This window comes from Panthera pardus, unplaced genomic scaffold, assembly GCF_024362965.1.
Source record: "Panthera pardus isolate Hobbes unplaced genomic scaffold, ASM2436296v1 HiC_scaffold_11, whole genome shotgun sequence".
In the NCBI taxonomy this organism is placed as follows: domain Eukaryota; kingdom Metazoa; phylum Chordata; class Mammalia; order Carnivora; family Felidae; genus Panthera; species Panthera pardus.
In genome coordinates, this window is record NW_026526666.1 from 95632146 (window position 1) to 95655666 (window position 23521).

Consider the following 23521-nt stretch of genomic DNA (forward strand, 5'->3'; position numbering starts at 1 on the left):
GCCAACGAGAGTCAATGGAGGGAGTCTCCTAGTGAGGTGGGAGTTATGATCTCATGTAACATAATCACAGAAGTGACATCGCCATCAGCTTTGCGGCCTGGTGTTGGTTAGAAATATGGTACAGGTCTCACCTGCGCCCAAGGAGAGGGGATGACCCAGAGGTGTGAACACCAGCCATAATTGGGACCTATTGTGTACCTGTGGCTTTTGGTATGCCTAATGCACGTATCTCCTGGATATATAGCTAGGAGTAGAATGGCCGGGCCATGACCCGTGCGTCCAACTGTAGAAGATTCTGCCAGACATTTTTCCAAAGTGCTGGGATCATCTACTATCTTTGAGCAGTGTGTGAGCGTTCCAGCCAGAGCACCTGCTTTTTTTTTTTTTTTTAATGTTCATTAATTTTTTTTTTGAAAGAAAGAGAGACAGAGAGTGAGTGGGGGAGGGGCAGAGAGAGCGAGGGAGACACAGAATCCGAAGCAGGTTCCAGGCTCTGAGCAGGCAGCACAGAGCCCAACGCGGGGCTTGAACTCACGGACTGTGAGATCACGACCTGAGCGGAAGTCGGACGCTCAACCGACTGAGCCACCCAGACGCCCCGCATCACTTGCTTTTTAATGCTATGCTCCTGTCTCTCCTTACAGAGGCCAGTATGACCTGGGATTCCTCGGGACAGGAGGTCCTAAACCTGGCCCCATGTCAGAATCACCAAATTTCTGGCAGGAATCCTTGTATTCTCCACCGATATATCCCTGGTGCCTAGAGCATCCCCTGAGGTAGTTGGGCTCAGTAACCTTTTTTGTTTTGGTTTGGTTTTTAATTCAGTGAATGAGTTTAGGAACCGTTGCTCAAGAAATAGGCCTCAGGGAGGGTGTGAACTTCTGAAATCGGGAGGAAACTTTGATGTAGCTGAGCCCCTTGCATTTTTCTGGGAAGAGGGCCCAGAGCCTTAACCAGAGTCCTCCCAGGAGAGGCTAACAGCCACTGTGACGGGATCCAGTCTGGCTTGGTTATGGGATCACAGTAAGAAACAGCTGGTCCTGGGCAAGGACAGAGTTTAGAAGTGAGAAGAGAGACAGCGCTTGCTTGGAGAGCTCGTAAACTGACCCCTTGCCGGTTTTGACTTTTGACCCATGGCGACTCTGGGTACGGCGAGCCTAGCCACTGCCTGGCCTCTTGGGGCCAACAGCAAATTCCAGGAACCTCAGTTTCCTTCTGCCGAAGCTGACAGGAGCCCCACCTTTCCAGCAAACCTCTCACTTCACCTAGTTCGAGATGACCTCATCGTTTGTCACCCTCTCCCTTGTTTTCTGGAGGTTTCGCAGCATCCTCCCGCTGTCTGCATTCTTTTATCGTTTGAACAGAGCTCCTATTTTCTGTTTTGGGTCATTCCCATCACGTGCTTACTATCTTCCTTTCCGAGAGCAGATCAACCTCGTGCCCCTCTAGACGTTTCTTCTCGGGTTTCCTCTGAATCATTTCATTCGGTCCAGATAATGTCCAGCTTGTCTGCCTTCCTCGCCGCACTCAACATAGACCCTCTCTTTTCCCCAGAACAACCGTCCTTTCTTTCCGATCCCTCGCTGGAGTCCTCATCTTTCACCGTGGTTTCTGACTTCTCCTGCCAACGGATTGTTTTTTGAAATTTAAGTCTCAAAGATCATCCCTTCTAATCTGGGTCTGAATTTGGATCACCGTCAAGAAGCAAGGAGGACAGGAATGTTGCTGGGTAATTAGGATCCTCAGCAGAAGGGCTGAGCCTTCCAGAGGGCGTCAGAGGGACCTGGGGGGAGAGAGAGGGAGGTCCATTCTTCTGCTATGGGGTGGCACTTGGAGGGGGGAGGGCTCAGGAAAGGCTCCTTTAAGAAAAAGGAGGCATTTTACCCGCGTCTTGAAGGATGGGTAGGATTCCAGGTGGCAGGGCAGGGAGAGAAGATTCCATGGAGGGAAGAAGGGGCATTGGGAACAGAGGAGAGGCTAGAAGACTGGTGATCAGGGAAGCTAAGGATGAGGTACAGAGTAGGCGGGGAGGCCAGGTGCTGACACTGGACACTGAAGGCCCATGTCAGCTCTCAAATACGTTTGTTTGGCTCTCGTAGTGTGTTAAATACTTTGAAGTAGTTGCTGAACGGCTTGGCCTCCTTCTGTGGAGCGACAGAGAAACCGATTCCAACTGGCTTCATCATGAAAGGAAACTCACTGGTTACCATAAATGAAAAGTCTAGGGGGAACGGCTGGATTCAGGCCCAAGTGATGTCATCGAGCCCTGGCCTCCGTCCAGCTCTCAGCCATGCTTTCGGCCAAGTGGATCCGACCTCAGACAGAGTCTCTGTATCGTGGTCACAAAAGGGCTGCCACAGCTCTAGCCCTTGCATCTTCTTAGCTTTGAATCCCACGGGGAAGAGTGAGAGTCTTTTCCCTAAGGTTCCCCCGAACACCTCACTGCTTCTCATTTTCTATGACTAGGGAATATATCCATTTCTGAGCCAATCCTTGAGGGCAGGAGACTGCTCTGCTCCGACTGGCTGAGCTTGGGGGTCCACACCGGCTTTGAGAGAGCGGATGGGGGAGAGGTGTGGTCCACAAAGGGGGATCATAACACCATAGTATTTTATTTGGTTATTATTTTTGAATGTTTATTTATTTATTCTGAGGGGGGGAGGGGCAGAGAGACAGGGAGAGAGCGAATCCCAAGCAGGCTCTGTGCTGCCCGTGCAGAGGCCAACACAGGGCTCGAACTCACAATCTGTGCTAGCAGGACCTGAGCCGAAATCAAGAGCTCAACGCTTAACCAACTGAGCCACCCAGGCGCCCTGAGGGACCACTTTAATTTACGTTAAAATCTGGATTAATGCCTTTTCTTGGAAAATGGGAACCCGGGCTGTGTTCTCACCCATAGATCAGCTTTCTGTGGGGGCGGAGGAGGGGTTGCCCTCTTTAGACACCGTCTGTGTTCTCCCTGCCCCCCCCCCCTCCCCGCACTGCCCACATATCCTCTCTGGCCTCTGGGAGCACTTTAGTTTTTATCCCCAGCATAATTTGATTCTGTAGATAAATCTGGTTTTCCCACCAGAATGGAATCACCAAAAGCACAGATAACTCTCCCTGTGCTCCCATAAACTCCGGAGGACAAATGCCTGCCGTTTTTGATAGTCTCATTCCTCACTGTTTTAAAAAAGATTTAAGGGATGCCTGGGTGGCTCAGTCGCTTAAACGTCCGACTCTTGGTTTCAGCTCAGGTCCTGATGTCACGGTTTGTGGGTTCGAGCCCCCGCGTCGGGCCCTGTGCGGACAGCGCAAGGCCTGCTTGGGATTCTCGCTCTCTCCTTCTCTCTCTGCCCCTCCCCCACTCGTGCTCTCGCTCTCTCCAAAGAAATACACTTAAAAGAAAAGGTTTAACGCGTAGTGATTTTAGAAGCTGCATCTGACAATTCCAGTATCTGAAGTCCTTGGCGTGCGTGGCTGGGCGGGGATCTCAATCTATTATTTGTTGCTGGTTCGTACTGGCTTGTTTCTCAGATGTGTAGCGATTTGGTTTGGATCTCATTTCTGATCGAAGTTCACCTGTGGGAATCCTGAGGGGTCTGATCCCTGCTCATTGCATTTTTGATGCCCCGGAGATTGACCAGTAGCAGCCTTGTGCCATCCACTCCCAAGTCCCCATCAGCTTTCTTCTCCCAGTAACTTTTTATTTTTAGTTTTAATCGTGGTAAAATAGACATAATGTAAAAAGCACCCTATTAACCATTTTTAAATGTACAGCTCAGCCACGTCCAGTATGTTCATACTGCTGTGTGACCAACCTCCAAAACGTTTCTATCTTAAAGAACTGTAACTCTACACCCATTAAACAGCAACTCCCCATCCCCCCACCCCCAGCCCCTGGCCACCGCCCATCTATTTTCTGTTTCGATGAATTTGACAGGTGCCTCGTGTAAATGGCATCTTATGGTGTTTGTCCTTCTGTGACCGGCTCATTTCACTGAGCGTAGGTCCTGAAGGCTCATCTATGTGGGAGCTGGTATCAGAATTACCTTCCTTTTTGATAATATTCCTCAATGACATTCCACTGTAGGCAGGTACCACGTTCCGTGTATCCGTTCATTCATCGGCGGACGCTTGGGCTCATCGACTTCTTAACTAATAGTTTTAGCTTTTTCTTTGAGGGTCATACGCGAGATCCACTATTTCCTTTGGGTTGGCTAAGTTATAATTTTTCTGATTGCTATTCCTTTGGTAATTATTGGTTAGAATTCTTCTAGAAAGAAGGCTTTTCCTTCATCAACTATTTGTTTATGTGTATCATAAAACACAGTTTGTTCAGGAAAGGCAGAATAAATGATTGGTTCTTCTCTTTTATGTATCAGTATTCCAAGTCAGAGGCAACGGCTAAAGTGACTGTTGAGTTTTTATTTTTATTTTTTAACATTTATTTATGTTTGAGAGACAGAGAGAGATAGAGCAGGGACAAGGGAGGGGCAGAGAGAGAGGGAGACACAGAATCGGAAGCAGGCTCCAGGCTCGGAGCTGTCAATGCGGGGCTTGAACACATGAACCATGAGATCATGACCTGAGCTGAAGTCAGATGCTTAACTGACTGAGTCACCGAGGGGTCCCTGATGAGTTTTTACAAATATCATTAGGAATCTTTTTTTTTTTTTTAAGTTTTAATTTATTTATTGAGAGAGAGAGAGAGAGAGAGAGCGCAGAAGTCGGGGAGGGGCAGAGACAGAGAGAGAAAGAGAGAATCCCAAGCAGGCTCCACGCAAAGTCTGACACAGGGTCTGAACCCATGAACTTCGAGATCATGACCCGAGCCGAAATCAAGAGTTGGACTCTTAACCAACTGAGCCATGCAGGCGCTCCTCATTAGGAATCTTTGATTCAAAAATCTGTAGCGATGTTGTAGCCCATTAAAGTCATTATTTGGTTTGATGATCACCAGTGCCATCTCAGGGGTCCACCAAGATAGGCTCTGTGTCCTTTGTTTTTCCAGGTGGAAACCACACGATATTGAATTATAACCCCACGTTTGTGTTGCATTGGGGTGGTCTTTAGGCAAACATCTTTGCTGTAGTTTTCCTTCCCCAAACAAGGAAGTTGGACAAGATGAGCTCTGGGTACATTCCTGTTCTAAACTCTACTTTCTACAGCATTTTCACACGTAGTTTACTCATTGGACTCTCCCAGTCTTGTGGCTCAATCCAGTTGTCAACATCTCCATTTTACACACGTGGAAATTGCCCCCTGAGTGAGAATATGTTTTCCAATCCCCCATACTGAATTTTCCCCCGCTAGACTTCAAGCTATGGTTCTCAGTCAGGTATACTTTGCATCCCAGGGGACTTGTCACAATGTCTGGAGGCATTTTTAATTGTCACACATGGGAGAGGTGCTACTGGCATCTAGTTGAGAGAGGCCAGGGATGTTGCTAAACATCCCATGATGCACCGGACAGCACCCCTCCCCACCCCCCACGTCAATGTCATCCAGTCCCAAGTGTCAATAGTACCAAAGCTAAAAAACCCTGACTTGAATCCATCCATAGAGATGGAGTCATATGCCTTTTTATACAATGTTTATTCAATGAAAGGATGTATAAAAATGTACATATCTGAGGATTCAAGCACACACGAAATGGAATGATGGGACGCTCTGTTCTTAGCATATCCACAGAACTTAGCCATCTGATGTTCTCCTACGTTTCCCCTTCAGTCTTATTTCTGGTTCCTATTTTGCCCCTGGAGACTGTTCTATTATTGGCCCAAGGGAAGATTAATGGACAATTTTCCCTGCTTTCAGGCCAATAGGAAAACTTTAAGCCTTGATTTTTTCCCCCCTTATCTTGGGAAATAAACATCAAAATCAAGTTTTAGCCCAAATAGCAGTCAGCTTTTTTGGTCCTGTTTCTTTGCCATTTTGATCGATTGAATGGATGTTTTCAAGAAGCTTAGCATTATCTTTTAGAAATCGTTAAAACTATTGCACTCTTCTGCTCCCAGCTTCTCCCGTATCCCTTCTCCTGCTGCATTTGTACTGATTTAAAATAACCCACTTGGTGCTGAAATGAATTTACCACGGGCAAGTGCTGGAATGGCGTGCCCTTTACTGATCGAAAAGTCAATTTGTGGGCTCGTATGTTGAAGCTGATTTTTAAAAAGACAACTAATTTGTCAGAAGCAAAACGCAGCATTTTATCTTATTTTATGATTTTATTTTACGGGCTCAATTTTTCAATGTTTAGGTAAGGCAGATGCATTTATTCTCTTGCCTATTTCAAGTATTCACACCCCTTTCCCTTATAAACACATGTTTACAGTTTATCATAGTTGCTATCACATTGTTACATTACCTTTCTCTCTTTTGTGATGTATTGAAGTCCGCACTAACAGTTTTTCTAGGCTGGACATAATTGCCAAGATGCTTTCTAAAATAAGACATCTTGAGGATAAAGACTAAGAATGTTCTTGGGTTTAAAGTTTCCATGCACCGTTCACATTTTATACGGTATTGAGCCCAGCATATCCCTGAGAAGCACGCTGTATTATTGACATTGGGTTGTGTTTTTTTTTTTTTTTTTTTTTCTGTGAAGGCTTTCAGCTCAGAAAAGATCATGCCATAATTTCTGCTTCAAATTATATTGTAGTTGTTTTATTTTTTTATATATCTTTCATTAGTATGCTTTCAAGGAACCTAAACCTTTGAAAAATCTATTTGAGTTTGTAAATACTATTGACTATTATCTTTCCCACATCCGTTAAATTACAGTTAATAAATTCCAGTGCAGAGTTTTAATGCGCCGGGTAGGGACTGGGGATGGAGGAAAGAAGAAGAGACCTGTTTATATCATGCCGTGCAGAATTAGATTTATAGTTCTGGACTGGGAAGGGATAGGAAAACAGTCTCTTTTTATGTAAAAGTGATAGTTTTTTAAAAATTTTTTTTTCAACGTTTTTTATTTATTTTTGGGACAGAGAGAGACAGAGCATGAACGGGGGAGGGGCAGAGAGAGAGGGAGACACAGAATCGGAAACAGGCTTCAGGCTCCGAGCCATCAGCCCAGAGCCTGACGCGGGGCTCGAACTCACGGACCGCGAGATCGTGACCTGGCTGAAGTCGGACGCTTAACCGACTGCGCCACCCAGGCGCCCCAAAGTGACAGTTTTTTTTAAAGGAAAATGGTAAATACCACACTTGGGCTGATATCTAAGGATGACCATTTCTTTTTTTTTTTTTTTAAGGCATTTTTAAAAATGCTTATTAATTTTTCAAAGGGGGGAGGGGCAGAGAGAAGGAGACAGAGGATCCAAAGCGGGCTCTGAAATGACAGTAGAGAGCCCTATGCAGGGCTTGAACTCACGAACCGTGAGATCATGACCTGAGCGGGAGTTGGACACTTAACTGACCGAGCCACCCAGGCACCCCAACGAGGACTGTTTCTTGCTTTTTGATGGAGCTGACATCGGGTAGCCAGGCTCTATCCTCAGATAGACCCCACTGCCCAAGAGAATGGATCTTTCTTTGTCTATGGCAGGATTTGTCACTCTTGGTACTATTGACATTTGGGGCAGGATAGCTCTTTGTTGTAGGTAATGTCCTCTGCATTGTAGGACGTTTAGTGGCATCCCTGCCCTACTAGGGGCCAGTAGCAGCCCCCCTCCAACCATCGTAACCTTCCAAATGGCCCCTAAGGAGCAAAGTTAATCCTGGTGGAGAACCACTGATCTAAGGTGCAAAATACCCAGTTCTGGCGTTGGTGTGAATGTCTCTGGGAGTGTTCACTGGGAGCTGAGAATGTTTTGTCACACGTGTGTCTGGGGGTTCACTGGTCTGTATCAGCATGCCGTCCAGCTGACTGCCTTCCTCCCACGTGCAGTTGGTTCCCCCCCACGAGGTGTCAGGTGCCGGGCCATCTTAGTGATCTTTTGCTGGAGTCCTCACTGGCGAGCTTTGATCTGAGTGCCATACAACAAGGAAGCTAATGGACGGCTTTGCCAATGGGCTGTAGGACTTTGGACTTGCCTCTTGTCCGCTCCGGGTCTGATTCTCCCCCTGTAGAATTCCTGGGTTTGGCTCAATCACCATTCCCTGCGGCGTAGTCCACGAAAGCTGACCATGGAGGAGGTTTGTGGGGGAGAAACGTTTTGCAGCCACGTTGGTTTGGGAAATGCTATATCCTGCAGCATCCGCGTGGAGATTCATAATGTGCATAAGCACATGAGAGACTTTCTAGAATTCTCTGCACTCAGATATCTATGTGGCTCACTCCCCACTTCTCTTCAATGTTGCTTCCCCGGAGACTCGCCCTGTCCTCAGATAGGCGATCTTCTTTTGCTTCATCTTTCTGCACAGGGCTTTTCGTTTTCTGACATTACAGCTCACGTTCATTTGTTTGTTCATCATCTGTCTCCTTCCACCCAGAACATAGCCTCTGTGTCAGCGGGGACTGGGTCCGCGTGTTTGCAGCTTATGCCTAGCACGTGGCCCACAGTAGATGCTGAGTAAAACTGTGCAGAATGAATAGACTTTGTCTCATTTGTGGATTCGCAAATGAGTTTAATCAGGGGCTCTTTTTTTGCTTCCACTCATTAGAATCCGGGGGGGGGGGGGGGGAAAGCTTGAGGAATGACCAGGGGAGAGGGGCTCTAAATCCTGATAACTGTGGCCTTCCTGGCACCTGCTTTCTTAGTATGAGCCACTCAGTGCTGAGTGTACTTGGCAAGCTGGTATTGGGCTGGAAAGCAAACAGAATGGACTGACTTGTCCACTATCCGTGAGGGGAGTTGCTGTCTGGTGAACCGAGGAAGAGAGCAACCTTTGGCCTCAATCATCCGCTTATGGCTTCCCCTTGGTCAGAGCTGTAACCAATCTGAGAAAAGTGAAAATAAAAATCGAGCACAGGCAGAGCGTCCTCTACGTGCCCAGCACTGTCTACAATGCAGAGGCAGTGCCCGCCCTCAAGGACTTTGGCTACATTTAGGCTCAGAGCTCGAAAGGAGAATTTATTGGGAGGACACGGCATCTCTTATGGAAGGAACCCAAGGGCTGGGCCGGGCTTCCCAAGGGACAAGGACCAAGGGCCAGAAAGTCATCAGAAGACAGCTATTTCTGAGGGTTTTTTAAAAAAAATGTTTATTTATTTCTTTTGAGAGAGAGAGAGAGAGCGTGCACGTGCACAAGCGGGGGTGGGGCAGAGAGAGAGAGGGAGACACAGAATCTGAAGCAGGCTCCAAGCTGTCAGCAGAGTCCGATGCAGGGCTCCAATTCATGAACCATGAGATCATGATCTGAGCAGAAGTGTGACGTTTCACTGACTGAGCCACCCAGGTGCCCCGTCTCTGAGATTATGGTTCACGTCTGCCTCTTTCTGCTTCTCCCCTTGCTTCACTCATCTGTGGTCCATCATGATGGCCCCCAAATCCCTAAGACCCCATCACCCAAGAGCCTCTACATCCATTGCAGGACCAACCAATTCCTGGGAGAAAAGTGTCTAGCACAGCTCAGCTTCTGATTGGTTCTTCTAGGTCATGTGGACGTACACCTCAGGTCCAATCAGCTGAGGCCTGAGAGACTGGTGCTCACGTGACACCAACGTGGCTGCTGAGATTCCTCCTTCTGGGTGGAGGGCTAGGTGGGGATTGTCTCTGCTCTTTCTTGGCCCTGGGGCTTTTTAGTTCCAAGAACGAGTGTGTGGCTTCTTGAATTTTCTCCCATATCTCTGTCCTTTTATATTTAAGAACGGAAACATGATGATGAGGCAAGGGCTGGAACTTTATTCCGGTTTTGAGTTTTTATTTTTTTTATGGTCACAAGGTAGAGAGCCCTGATAGGTCTGGACCAATGAGCAAACAGGCTGAGTGTGCCTTGGGGAATTTTGAGGCGAAGGTGGTCCCCACTTAATATGGTGGGTAATTTTTTTTTTTTTTTTTTGCCTGTCTGGCACTGTCCAGATCTCCATCCAATAGCCAACGTTCCCAGCTAACATTCTCCTCGCCTTCCCTGTAGACGGAGGTGAACCCAGCCTCTACACGTTACATGTGATATGTAACAAATGCCCACAGACTTGGTGGCCTAAAACCAGCAGCAGCTGGGCCACAGAATTAGGTCCTGATATCTTTCGGGGTTACCGGTCAGTGCACCACAAGCCCCAAACCTTTCTCCCCCCCCCCCCCCCCCGGAGGGTCTAGGCGGGGCGGGCACCTTGCTAGGTGATCTACCAGAGCCCAGATTGAGGGCCCTTCTAGCCAGCTGTTTCTTAGCTCATTAGCTATTCTCCTTTTCTTTTTCTTCCTGTTTGTCCTCTCAGGAGGAAGAGTGAAGAGTAACCAAAGATCAAGTCCCGCCCACAGATACGAGGAGAGCCACAGGCTGGCTCAGCAGCGGGCTGGGACCAGGCAGGCCAGCCCTCTGGTGTCTTAGCCGCGAAGCAGGCCCTTAGAGCTCCCTTTTAGCAGATGGATTTGTATAAGGAAAGTGAAAGTTTGGAATTTAGGCCCTGTTGCCAACCCCGAGATAAGGAGGCGATTCACTTCCTATCTGCTGCCTCTTCCCTACTTAGGGGCTTTTAGGAAACACGCAGGGCCTCAGAATGGCAACCATGCAGAATTCATTCTTCTCCTAGCCATGCAGGCTCCACTTCAAGCTCACCAATACCAGGAAGGCACCCCTGGGCCCGGGTGCGTCTTCCCAGACTCCCCCTCCACGGTCAAGACCGTGACCCCAGACGTCGCTGTTCCTCTCCTCTGGTTCGGCCTCAGCAGTCTGCAGTCCCCATGGACATTCTCTTTCGTTGGACTGCTTTCCTGGGCTCCCCAGGTAGGCACTCTGCCCTCTCCATGAGGACACGCTCACCCGGCCCGGGTGAGCATACAGCCCAGCGGTTCCCTCTCGCCTGGCCTCAGGAGGGGGACGTTGGGAGGATGTTTAGACAGGGAGGAGCTGCTGTCTAAACAGCCACAATGTTCTGTTGGGCACGTGGGTTGACGGAGCAGCCCCAGCTCTCGGGAAGCACAGTTCCTCGCTCTCGTTCAAAGTCTGGAAAAGCTCTTTACGCTGGGTTGCACAGTAGGGCGTTTAAAGAACTCAGGCACTGGAGCCAGGCGGCTTGGGTTCAAACTCCAGCCCTGCCGCGTGCTAGCAATGGGACATGGGGCACTTTAATAAGCCCCAGTGAGCTAACCTGCAAAATGGCCGTGAGGCCAGGATACAGAGGAAGTGGGATAACATATGTGAGATACTTAGCACAGCGCCTGGTAATACGAAGTGTTCCATGCATATGAGCAATTCTTTTTTAATTTTTTTAAAGCTCATTTATTTCTGAGAGGGAGAGAGAGAGACAGAGTGTGAGCAGGGGAGGGGCAGAGAGAGAGAGAGGGAGACACAGAATCAGAAGCGGCTCCGGGCTCTGAACCGTCGGCACAGAGCCCGACGCGGGGCTCGAACCCACAAACTGCGAGATCACGACCTGAGCTGAAGTCAGACGCTCAACCGACTGAGCTCCCCCGGGCGCCCCTGCATGGTAGCAATTCTTACGATCAGCGGTGTTTCTCTCGAAGCAAGCCAGTGCTTTGGAAGAGCCACTGGAGGAATTCAGCATCCGAGTGTAGTCCATATAAAATATTTTATTATAAAAAGCTCAGTTGCATGGCATTTTCGAAGGAACAGAGCATCTCATAGTATGTTTCCTTTTTTGCCCTTACACAGGAGAGACTAGGAGAGGGAGCCAGGAAAGACTCTGATGGAATGCATCACCGGGCCTTGGACCCTCAGAGAGTGGGTGGCTTCAGGGACTCTGAGAGAGCCCCCCCCACCCACCCCGGGCCTCGCTCCCCCCCCCACCCCGCCCCCAATCATTCAGCCCCTGGTTTGTCTTCATTCACGAACCGACCCGTGTCCTTTCTATAAGGCTGAGTCACATCTCCTGCCCACAGCTCAGGACTCCAGTGAGGAAAGCAAAGGCACGGGCTTTGACACAAAACAGTCCTAGTGGAAGCAAAACAAAAATCACAACCTCAACCGGCCGCGCGGGGTCCTCTCCTGATCGGAAAGAGGGGCGTTGTCGCCAACAACTCCGAGTCGGGGAAGGAACAACAGGGAAGGTGCCTACGCGGCGGCCCCGGCGGGGTGCACGTCCCGAGGCCCGAGGCGGCGGCTCTTTCGGACGCACCTGCTAGGTGAGGTTCTGGGGACGTCAGGCACCCCCTAGTCCCGGGACCCCCCCCACCCCCCACCCCCAGCCACATCGCTCTGGGTGCATCCGGCCCCTCCGCTTCTCGACTGCAGCTGAAGTGGCTTCACTGGGGGTCCGTGGTGCGGAGGGTGAGTGACCGGAGGGACACACGGAGCGAGGTCGTCAGTCAGGTGGCCGGGCGTCCGAAGGCTTCTCGTGGACTTCGTCGTACTGTGGCGGGGGAGTCAACGGCTCAATGGAGGGGGCAGGGGCGTTTTTGTCCGGGAGGCTGATCCTGAAGTCCTTGAGGTGGAGCTTTTCGGATTTAATCCTTCGCACTTTCAGCGGCTTCAGGCGCTTGGCCAGCTTGGAGTTCTGCCTGTCGGGGGGATTCCCTGCGCCGGTCTCCGCGTTGGCCCTGGCTGCCGTGGGGCTCGGCTCGTCAAGCCCCGTCAAGGACTCGTAGGAGGGGAGAGAGATGCTCATCCTCGGGTTCTGGTCCGCTTCCCTCGCCTCTGAGTAGTCTGTGTTCATCACCTCCTCGTAGCTGGGGACGTAGTACCTTGAGGAGGCCTCCTCCTCCTCCTCCTGGCTGCGAGATAACACACAGCGACAAGGAGAGGGTTAGCACGGACTCATGCCCCTGAAAATCACAGGTAGATGAGCTCCACATCCTGTGTCAGCACTGGGTCCTCCTACAGGAGTCGGGTGCTGTTCTAGGTACCTTAACACATACCAGCCACTCTCATCTTCCTAACAACACTGTGAGCTAGGTACTATCACTGTACCCATTCTGTGGATGGGGAAGCAGACACATCGAGGTCATGTGATTTGGTCATATATCGAGGAAGCGGGAGAGCAGGCACTGAACACCACACTCTCAATGACTACACTGTATTATCTGGAAGCGTTAACACAAGGACGTATTGAGCCCCCTTTGCTTTTAAGCCTCCCACTTAACCACCTGCGGGATGGGCTATTCTGGTGCCCTGCGGGGTCCTTTGGCCAGAGGCAACCCGAACATGCATGAAATCGCTGCCAATTTGAAGCAAAATGGTTTTCCCTAGGTAGAGAATGAGTATCTGATATAAAATTTATATGTATTTCAAGTTATTCTGTGATTTTTGTCTTCCAAGTTCACTACAAGACTTAAAAGACAGGTCAGGTCCTCAGGCTTACTCTCATTTGACTGTTGAAAGAGAAAACCAGAGAGTCAGGGTGCTGGTTGTTGTTGGTGGTGTTTTTTATACACTTGAACCTTTGGGTGATAATGGCCGACATCTGACCCTCACTGTTTGTCCAGGCCTCCCTCTCGTGTCCCTTAGCCATGCGTGTGCTCACGGCCATGAGCACTCACATGGCGAGGGTAGTAATTACAGGGGACTGATTTCCCTTCTTTGTTCTTTTCTGTATTTCCTAAGTTTTCTAGAATACGCCTGCACGATCTTTTATCAGAAAATGGACTGAATTTTTCCAAACTGAAAACAACTCCCTTCCCGCTAGAGAGATAACAAACTTGCAGAAAATCCAGACAACACGGGGAAACCTAACGCACAAAATAAAACCATCCCAAGTCCTTCCACCTGGACACAACCACTAACACTCTGCTGTGCACTTTTCCGGACTCGTCTGTAATCCCACAGCCGCCACATTTGATGAGATTAGGACCTTACCAAAGATGCTGTTAACACCTCCTTTTCTCAATGTGGTGCCTATGGTCCCACGTTAGCAACTGTAGATCGACTGTGGCTGTGTAGAATGCCACTGAATGGGCGTGCCATGATTTAGCCTGAATGGTGGAGAGTTAGGTTGTTTCTCAGGTTTTGCTATTCTAAGCAATGCTCTGGTGAAGAGATGGGTACAAATTCCTTTGCACTTGTGTGATGACCTTCCAAGCATCGGCTCTCGGGAACAGAATGGATAGGTCCACGCATCCTCAATACCTCCTCTTACTATGAAACTCCCCTTCGGAAGGGTTGTGTCAATCAACACCCCCATTTCCCTACAGCTCTCCAACACCGGGGGCTGTCTGCCTTGGCCATTAAGATAGGCAAAGAATAATGATACCTATTTGTTTGTGTCTCGTGACTAATGAGGTTGAACATCTATCGTCTGAACATGTATGAAAAGCTTGCTTGTATCTTTTGTCCGTTTCCCCATTGGTGTGTTCGTCTTTCTCATTTGTTTGGAAGGGCTCTTTCTATAGTAGGGATGTCAACCTTTATCATCTGTTCCCCAATTTATCGCTTATCCCTTGAACGTGTTTGTGGCGTTTTTTGGTCCAACAGGATGCTGCTTGCCAACCTTTTCTTTTCTTTTTCTTTTTGATTTTCTTTTTTAATGTTTATTTCTGAGAGAGAGTAGGGGGGGAGAGGCAGAGGGCAAGGGGGACAGAGGATCCAAAGCAGGCTCTGTGCTGACAGCAGAGAGCCTGATGCGGGGCCCGAACTCATGAACCATGGGATCATGACCTGAACCGAAGTCGGACGCTTAACCGATTGAGCCACCCAGGTGCCCCCGCCCCCCAACCTTTACAATGCAGGGCATGTGCGCACAGCATGCTGGGGTGAATGGATGAGCCGTCTGTCTGATGTGGCTCTGGCCACCCCAGGCCCCATGCATCTTCCCTGCGGGTGTCAGAATCTTGGTACCTCTGTAATCCATTCATACCACATTATTTGGGACTCTCCGGGATAGAAGAATACAGTTATTTGGGCAATTAGAAATGGCTGTACAGAGCCTTAGTGGGGGCGGGGGGGAGACTCTACCCCTAGACTAAAGGGGCAGTCTCCTAGAGTCTCCCAGACGCAAATGGTGTCTTCGGGGAGCCCTGAGAGTGTGCACACGCGTGTGTCCCCCCCCTCCCCCCCACGGTCTGGGGGGTAGCCAGTCCTCACCTGTCTTCCTCTGGGGCATGTGGCTCGGCCCCCGCCTGGTGCTGGATGTGGGCCATCTCCTCGCCTTGTCGTTGCTTCCTCTTGTCCCGGATGCTCAGGCAGATGGAGAGCAGCAGGAGCATCACCCCAGCCCCGACCAGCACGTAGGCCACGGAGAAGGTCTTACTCTTGAGAATCCCGCTGCCGATCTCTGTCTTGTTGTTCCCCTGGGCGGTCGGCTTTTCGGCGGCGCTGAACCCGGGCACCAGGTTCCACATGGCCATGATGACCCCGAGAACCAGCATCCCCAGGCCGATGGCGGTCAGCGCATAGTGGGAGCCGTTGGCCTTCGACTGGGCCATCATGCCGGGGTGGGGGGGTGGTGCGCAGGGCAAGGCCCGGCTCCAAGGAAGAAAATCAATAGATAAGGGCGGCAGCAGCAGTCAAAGCAACCCAAAACCCGCTCAACGCCCTGCACAAAATTCCTAGGGCCACCCCAAAGAAACAGCAGCTGAGCTCTCGAGGGATGGCTTCGGGCAAGTTCGAGGCATCCTGTGTGGACGGCTGCGGCCGAGAGGTCTGGAAGGAGAAAGCAGAAAGAGGAGAGGGGAAGATCAGTTCGGATCTGAGACTCTCTTGTGAGCACAGCGGCCGTACTGTTGAAGCGGCCACGAAGCAGGACGGAGCCACGGGCTCTGGCGGGGCCTCGCCTTTGATGCATTCCAGATGTCTTACGTGCTGCGCTCGGCTCCTTCTGTGAGGCTGCGGAAGGAGGGCTGACCCGCCTACCCCGCCCGAAAAGGAAAAGCCGGACCTTTCCATGCAGGAGACCAGAAAGGTCAGAGCTCCGGGTCCTTAAAACAGTTTGTGGAATTCAACAAAGTGCGGTAGAGTCTGAGCTCTCACTGGGTCCGGCGAGGAGCGAGAACGAGGGGGAGCCTGAGCCGTGGTCAGTAGCGGTACCCCAATCGCCTGGGTGACGGGCATCCGTCAGTGAAACGTCCCAGTCCGCACAGCCTGCGGTCCGGCTACCACCTTCGATGGCTCCCCATTTCCTGCAGCAGAAAATCCAGGCTCCTAGGATCACGCCTGTGACTGCCTCCCCCCACCATCTCTCACCTCGCCCTTCTCTGCATGCCCCCCCCCCCAGCATCTCTGCTGTTCTCTGGTCACCCCTGCTCAGCTGCCCCTTTCCGTGGGCTCCCACAAGCCCCCGGCAGCGGCTGTGGCCAGTCTCTCTCTTCCTGTGACACATCGTCTTTATCTCTGCACCTGGGACATAGAGGGACTCCGAACACGTCTGCCGATTCATTGAATGAAATGAACAGAGGCCATCTGAAGCCGTCCTGTGAGACTAGCTTCCCTTCGGCCATATGGAGTTTTGTTTTCCTTTTTTTTAATGTTTATTTTTGTGTGTGAGAGAGAGAGAGAGAGAGAGAGCGAGAGTGAGCATGTGCACAGGGGGGCAGAGAGATTGGGGGCGGGGGGTGGGCAGAGGATCTGAAGCGGGCTCTGTGCTGTTAGCACTGAGCCTGACAGGGGGCTCGAACGCACAAACCGTGGGATCATGACCTGAGCCGGAGTCAGACCGTTACCCAACTGGACCACCCAGGTACCCCGGCGTTTTGCTTTTCTTAAAGGAGCAGAAGCCTGCCCATTCCTCATCATAGCTGCTGTGCCCGGCTAGATGAGATACCTTCTTCCCCCGAAGTGGCTCGGAGACTCTGTGCTAAAGGGAGCAGCCCCTCGTCCCGGGATTCCACAACCATTTGTTGTCTGGGAAGAGTGAGCAAGACAAGCAAGTCCCCTGAAGGTTTAGCTGAGAACACTCTCAGGGGCCAGGAGGACCAGCGAGCAGCACCCTTCCTGGCTAACTGCTCCTCAGAACGTTATTCCTGGGACAGCAACCTTTGTAGAATAGTAAAACTTGACAGATGTTTGGCTGGGCAAGGTCCTGTTTTCAATTGTGCATTCTTTCCAATCTTTCCAGAAGGACGGCTAACCAGGCCACTTGAAATCCAACGCCGCAGAGATATTTTCTCATCAAACAATGGGCTCCATCTGAAACTGGCCACTTGGTTAAAAAATACTCCAAAAATATTTGGGATAATATCCTTTATCGGCTTGAGGTCTGTTCCTTCTTTTTTGCACTCGACAAATATTTCTTGCGCATCTGCTAAGCAGTGTTAGGCACTGGAGAAATACTGGTGAGCAAGTTAAGGGCTGGTGGGGCTTCCGGGACAGCAGGAAAAAGTCCACAAGGAATAACAACAAAATGGGAAGAAAGTATAGAAGCTGGAATTTGGTAGGTGTGTGTCCTACGGAAAGTCTCCGTGAGAGAGAAGTCCCACTTCACATAATAGGGTCTGCACCCTGTTCGTGCTGTCCTATATGTATTTGTATGTATGCATATATGCACGCATCCTGGTGTGTGAACATGTATGTGTGTGCGTGCAGGGCACTGAACAAGGATCCATTCCGCTGCAGCCAGTGGCGGTGGGACCAGCTGAAAAGTCTACCGTATACACAAGGGTATTTGTTTCTTACGATATCACTCACAGCCAGCAAAGGGAAGGATGAGGGGATCGGCGGTTCTGCCACATGGACCTGAGATGAGACCGGCAGGGGAGGGGCGGGGCGGGGGCTCTGGGGGTAAAGGTTCAGCCTGAGGCTGGTGTGGGAAGCAGATTAAAAAGCCCATTACTGAGCACCTGCTAGGGGGCCCTACAGGTAGGCCTTGAACGTGGGAGGCTGACAGTGTGTTTTCTAAACCAGTGATCGGGGCCACTTTAACATCCCACCTTCCCTGCTCTCTCAACTCCAGCTTCGTCTTATCCTGTCACATGAGTAAAACAAGCCTCAGATAAGAGTCACCGACAGAGATGCAAATGTCAGGATTCACACATTTGGGCCTGTTCAATTGTCAGTGATGGAAAACAGGCACCAACACCCAGTGTGGGTAATGGTATTGGGATAAGTCATTTCATACAATTTTTCTAAGTGGCAAATTTTGGCATTTATGGATCAAAAGTCTCAAAATGCTTATACCGTGCGGCTCTGGATTTCCAACTTGTTAAGAATTATGTACAGGGCAAGGATGTTCATCATAGCTTCGTAGCAGTGGGAAACTGGAAGCTACTGAAAGAGCCAATAATCTGCATCTGGTTAAATAAAATATGGTACGTGTGCTTATTACATTACGGTTTCAAGCCGGCTAATGATACGTTTTAAAGTCAAACAAGGTTAAAAAAAAAAAAACAAACCGGCACGTGCAGTGTGATTATAATTTTAAAAATTCTATACACAGACATGTATATATGAATACATGGGAAGGAAGACTGGATCCTTCCTACGTTCAAACAAAGAGACAAAATATTTTCACACATGCAAACATGTTTGTAAAAATCTCAGAGGAGGGGCACATTGCAAATTTAGCAATGATTGCTTCCGAGAACGGAGAGGGCGTGGAGCGTATACCTTTCACTCAATTTCTGTAGCTTGAAGGCGTTACAACCAGAACAGCGTATTGTTGCAAGGCAACATAGGTTGGTGGTTAAACATGAACTTTGGAACCAGTTTGGAAACCGGCTGCCTGAGCTCAGATCCTCACTCTACTTTCCTAGCTGTGTGACTTTGGGCAAGTTACTTAACCTCCCTGTGCCTCAGTATCCGCCACTGTAAAGCGGAAATAAAAGCCTTCTAGTATTCACCTCATAGGAGAGTTTTGACAAGTGAACAAGGAAAGATACATAAAGCACCGAGAACTGTATGTGATCAGCACAAGAGTCAGTCCCTAGAGAAAGGTTTGTTATTTAATATTATTTAAAGCTTGCATTGTCAATGGGGTGAGACCACCCACGAGGGGGGCAAAGATTACATGGTGTTGGATATTATGATGGCTTGGGGCCCTCCATAATACATAAACAGATACACAAACACTATTTGATGTATTATATTAAATTTCAAAACACTCAAATGATGCATACCATGGTGGTTTAGTTGTGTGTGTGTGTGTGTGTGTGTTGTGGGATTAGAATGATTTTTGTTGTCTTTTTCTTACTGGGAGACTAAGGACTGGAAACAGAAACGGGCCTGTGGTGCCTTTAGAGTGAACAAATGAAATAAAGGTTTTTGGGTTTTGGGTTCGTGGCAGGGTTACGCTTCCAATGGTCGCTCAACATCGCTCGTCGATTGCACGCTCCCTCTGGAGCCCAGGATCCTGTTGGGTTCACCAGGGATGTGGAAACCCAGCTCCCGAGCTACAGCTGATGGCTATTTATGTTGTTTCTGGCTTGCTGACCCACGTTATATTTAGCATGATGTTCTTTCCCTTTCAAAAATATGGAAAGAAGCTAATTTTGTGCTCGGAGGATTTGGACCACATAGTTTCCAATACGTCCTTAAAACAGGGCAGCCTTGGCACGCAGACTAGGGTCCCAGCTCAGCCAGACTCATGGACCCATCGCGGCTCATGGTCAAGGCTGCCCTCAAGGATAAGTGAGTGATTCTACACCCGGGTGTTCAAGAAAAGTTGTTAACTACTTAAGAGAAGCATCTACCTGTTGTTACCTGGGGTGCTCAGGGCAGGCTGGGAAACAATTCTTCATACTAAAATCTTGAATTAAGGACCCACCTGTAAAAAACCAGAAACACAGCTTTCTAAGTAAGTGGTGAGAATTTCTTCTCCTTTTTTTTTTTTTTTTTTTAATTTTTTAAAAAAACGTTTATTCAGTTTTGGGAGACAGAGACAGAGCATGAGCAGGGGTGGGGCAGAGAGAGAGGGAGACACAGAATCCGAAGTAGGCTCCAGGCTCCGAGCTGTCAGCCCAGAGCCCGACGCGGGGCTCGAACCCACGAACCGTGAGATCATGACCTGAGCCGAAGTCTAACGCTTAACTGACTGAGCCCCCCAGGCACCCCAGCGGTGAGCATTTCAATTTGAGATGCTTCCTGGGTGGGTGGGTATGTGTTTTCTTTGTTTATTCTTGGGGGAGGGAGGGCATCGGTTGGGGTACCTGCAAGAAAGATTGTCCCCAAAGAAACCAAGACTCTGGACCAAAAAAGTGGGGCCGCGGAAGGATGACAGTCCAGTAGCTGCATTTACCAGACCCTTATGTGGTTTTATCTGTCTTACTCAAGTGCTCTGGAGACTCAAAGAAGAGGAAACACTCCCCCAAGTCATTTTATGAGGAGTGTATAACCTTGATCCCTAAAGTAACTAAGGACAAGGCAAGAGAGGAAAATGACAGGCCCATCTGATCCACGAGCACACAAACAAAAATCCTAAACAAAATATCAGCAAATGGAATCCCACGATGTCTTTTTAAAAGCAGACAATTACATAATACATCACCATCAAGTTGGGTTTATCCCCAGAACGTAGGGTTGGTTCAACACGAGAAAACCGAGTGATGCCAGGCACCCGGAAAAAGCGTGAGCCACGACAGCATTATCCAGTGGAGTATTACATGGCCATGAACACAACCCGCAGCTACATGCACCGATGTGGCCCATTCTGGCAAGCGCGAGGTTGAACGGGAAAGCAAACCCGGCATGTTTCCATTTATGTGAAGTTCCGAGCGAGGCAAAACCAAACAACACGCGTCTATTTTTGTAATAAGAGGAAGAAATGCAAAGGTTGCCAAAACTAAAATTCAGGATCAGAGCGACCTCCCTGGAGGAGTGAGACACAGTGCCTGGGGAGGGTGAGAGAGAAGGGTACGTGGGTGTTTACTTATGACGTCATTCCTTAAACTTCATAGATATCTTATAGGGGCCTTTTCGATTGGTTGAATTATTTTGCGGTAGGAATTTCCAAAACCATCAACATTTCTCCCACACTCGTAGCATAAAATCCAAACTCCCTCGTCCCACCAGATTGGATTGGCTCCTGCCTCTCTCATTTCTTCTCTCTTGGCTCATCAACCCTCCGTGGCTTCTGTTCTGTTTTTCACTCACACCAAGCACGTCCTGCCACAAGGCCTTTGTGCTTGGTCTGGCTACTTAAAAACAATTTTTTTTTAATGTTTATTTAGTTTCGAGAGAGAGACATATGGAGCGCAAGTGGGGGAGGGGCAGAGAGAGAAGGAGACGCAGAATCCGAAGCAGGTTCCAGGCTCCGAGCTGTCAGCGCAGAGCCCGACGGGGAGCTGGAACCCGTGAACTGCAAGATCATGACCTGAGCCAAAGTTGGCACTTAACCAACTGAGCCACCCAGGTGCCCCTGGTCTGGCTACTTTTTACTACTTCTGTCTCTCACCTCAAACTCCACCTCCTCCAAAAGGATATCCCTAACCACTCTGTATAAAATGCCCCTCCTTCACCCAGCTACTCTTAAGCCCCATGCTTGTTGGTTCGCTGATGACATTCCTTCCCATGGACGGATGACATTACCTCACCATTTAATAGTATTGTTTTGTTTTCTTGTAGGCTCCCTGTCTCTCCCACTGGAGTATAAACCCCCTGAAATAAAGCTCTTGTTAGGGAAGCCAGCAGGTGCTTAATAACTAACTCTTCATTGAATGAATATCTCGCAAGTTAAAAAGTTTAACCAATGTCCCATTATCAATTTGGGGAAATTCCTAGTCCACAGTTGGCACCGAGGGGGAGAGGATTCGTCAGAGCAACTTTCAGGAGTATCCCGTGCACAGACGGCTTGCCAGCAACATGGGAGAGGTGCCCAGTTAATTGTGATTTCCATTCTGACCCAAAGTGGTGACTCTACCAATGTCCCCTGGTGTTCCTAGGCAGGAGTGGGCAGGGGTGAGAGCCCTGAGCCTCCTTCCTTTTGGGCAGCTGCTGTCTTCCCTCCCACGAGCACCCTTGGCCCAACCAGAGCCAGCATGGATTTCCGGGGTGGGGGCGGATAGTCACAGCTCTGGACACTGGACGCCCCACTTGGCTGACACCCGAGTGTAGCCACCCCACACCTAGAGGGACTTGCTATGAGTCTGGTATGAAGACAACACTTGGAATAAAATTGAACGAAAGAAAGGGAATAAAGGCTCTGCTCTGGCTGAAATGGAGCGAAGGGCCCCAAACGATGGTAGAGTGTTCCCTGGCCCGGTTCCCGCTGAACCCCAGAAATTCTCTGGAACGCAGTTCAGAAACCAAGAATCTGATCTAGACCCTTGAGTGGCCACGAAGCTTGCCCCCTGGCCCCAGAAGGAAGGCACAGCTCCAGCCCATCCAACCTTCCATGGGAGGGGATCTCAGTTCTGGCAGAGTGACCAGTTCCCAGGACAAAGAGCCTCCTTGACCAATCTCCCTGTGCCCTGAGCTCTTCCTGCCAAGCTGAATAATTGGGAAAGGGATCCCCAGCTGCATTCAGGGAACCAGGCCACATTCCCATCACAAAGGAAGAACTCAGTGGGGGCCCTCTGGGCCAAGTTTCAGCCCCTAGTCCCTTTTGTCACCAAGTTCCGGTCCCATGCAGGGGGGAAGGTTGGGGGGACCGGGAGGAGAAGGGCTCTGAGCCACCACTGCCTCAGCTCCCCTCCAGCCTGGGAGTGTCAGGCCACCTTCCTACCAACCAAGGTCAAAGGCATCAGGTTCCCATTCGTTCAGAGCATGTTCTTGTAGACTGAGCACTCAGGAAGAATGAAAGTCATGTGGCCAAAAGAGTCATAAAGGTAGAGGGGAGGGAAGAGGGTTGCCTGGGCCCCGAGAGAGCTGACTAAAGGAAAAGGTGCTAAGCAATCTGCAAGGCAGAGCCACAACTGTAGGAAGAGTAGTGTAAGTCCCAGCAGCAGCCATCCTTCAAGGAGCGAGGAGCCCACTCTCAGAATCTCAGAGAGGTTACATAATTCGTCTTAGGGCACACAGTGCTAAGCAGCAGGCGAGATTCACAATCAAATCCTGCTGACTTTGCCAATGTTCCTCCTTCCCTTGCACCACACCGCTCCCTGGGCAGGGCAGGCGGGCCAGAAACGAGCACGGCAGTTTATTCTGGGAGATATTTCATCACAGAAGCACGAGGGGTAACAGGTGTCCCTTTCTTTTAAAATGGCTTTCTAAGGAACTTGCATCTGACAATTGCTGGGTCCCTATTGTGTGCCAGGGGCTTTGGGGGACACACGGATGTGTGAGATACTTTTACAGTCCAGCAGGAAGACAAGTGATGCTTTCTTATAGGAGGGAAGTCAGCATCAGGTAAGAGTGAACGTGGGTCGGGTGCCGACTCTGTGCCAGGTCCTCTGTCCAGCTCCTTCCGCGTACGATCACCTGATCATTACTATTTCTATTTTACAGATAAGGACACAGAGGCTCAGAGAGGTATAGTGACCTGTCCAAAGTTACACAGCTAGTATACAAGGCAGGTATAAGGCACGTCTGATTCTAAAACCCATAAATCACAAGGCAGTACTGATAACATGGGGCACAGGGAACGAGCCTACAGAAGGGGCAAGAAATTACCTTTGAGGGAGGTGGGGGAAGGAAGATCCAGAAGCTTTGCAAGGCCTTGAGGTGTATGTAA

The 23521-nt window shown here is 49.7% G+C and overlaps 1 protein-coding gene across 6 annotated transcripts in view; it reads right to left on the minus strand.

The window, feature by feature from the left end:
* Positions 1 to 11964: 11964 nt before the first annotated feature.
* Positions 11965 to 23521, minus strand: part of TMEM51 (transmembrane protein 51) — a 54616-nt gene continuing 43059 nt past the window's right edge. For 3 of the 6 annotated variants that reach the window (XM_019461450.2, XM_019461452.2, XM_019461453.2), the window contains exons 2-4: positions 19605 to 19678; positions 15067 to 15624; positions 11965 to 12761 (exon numbers count right to left, since the gene is read on the minus strand). In XM_019461450.2, the coding sequence (XP_019316995.2) occupies positions 12353 to 12761; positions 15067 to 15410 (753 nt within the window). In that variant the 5' untranslated portion in view covers positions 15411 to 15624; positions 19605 to 19678 and the 3' untranslated portion in view covers positions 11965 to 12352. The remainder of the gene's footprint in view (positions 12762 to 15066; positions 15625 to 19604; positions 19679 to 23521) is intronic. The other 3 variants (XM_019461451.2, XM_019461454.2, XM_019461455.2) reach the window with 2 other exon arrangements.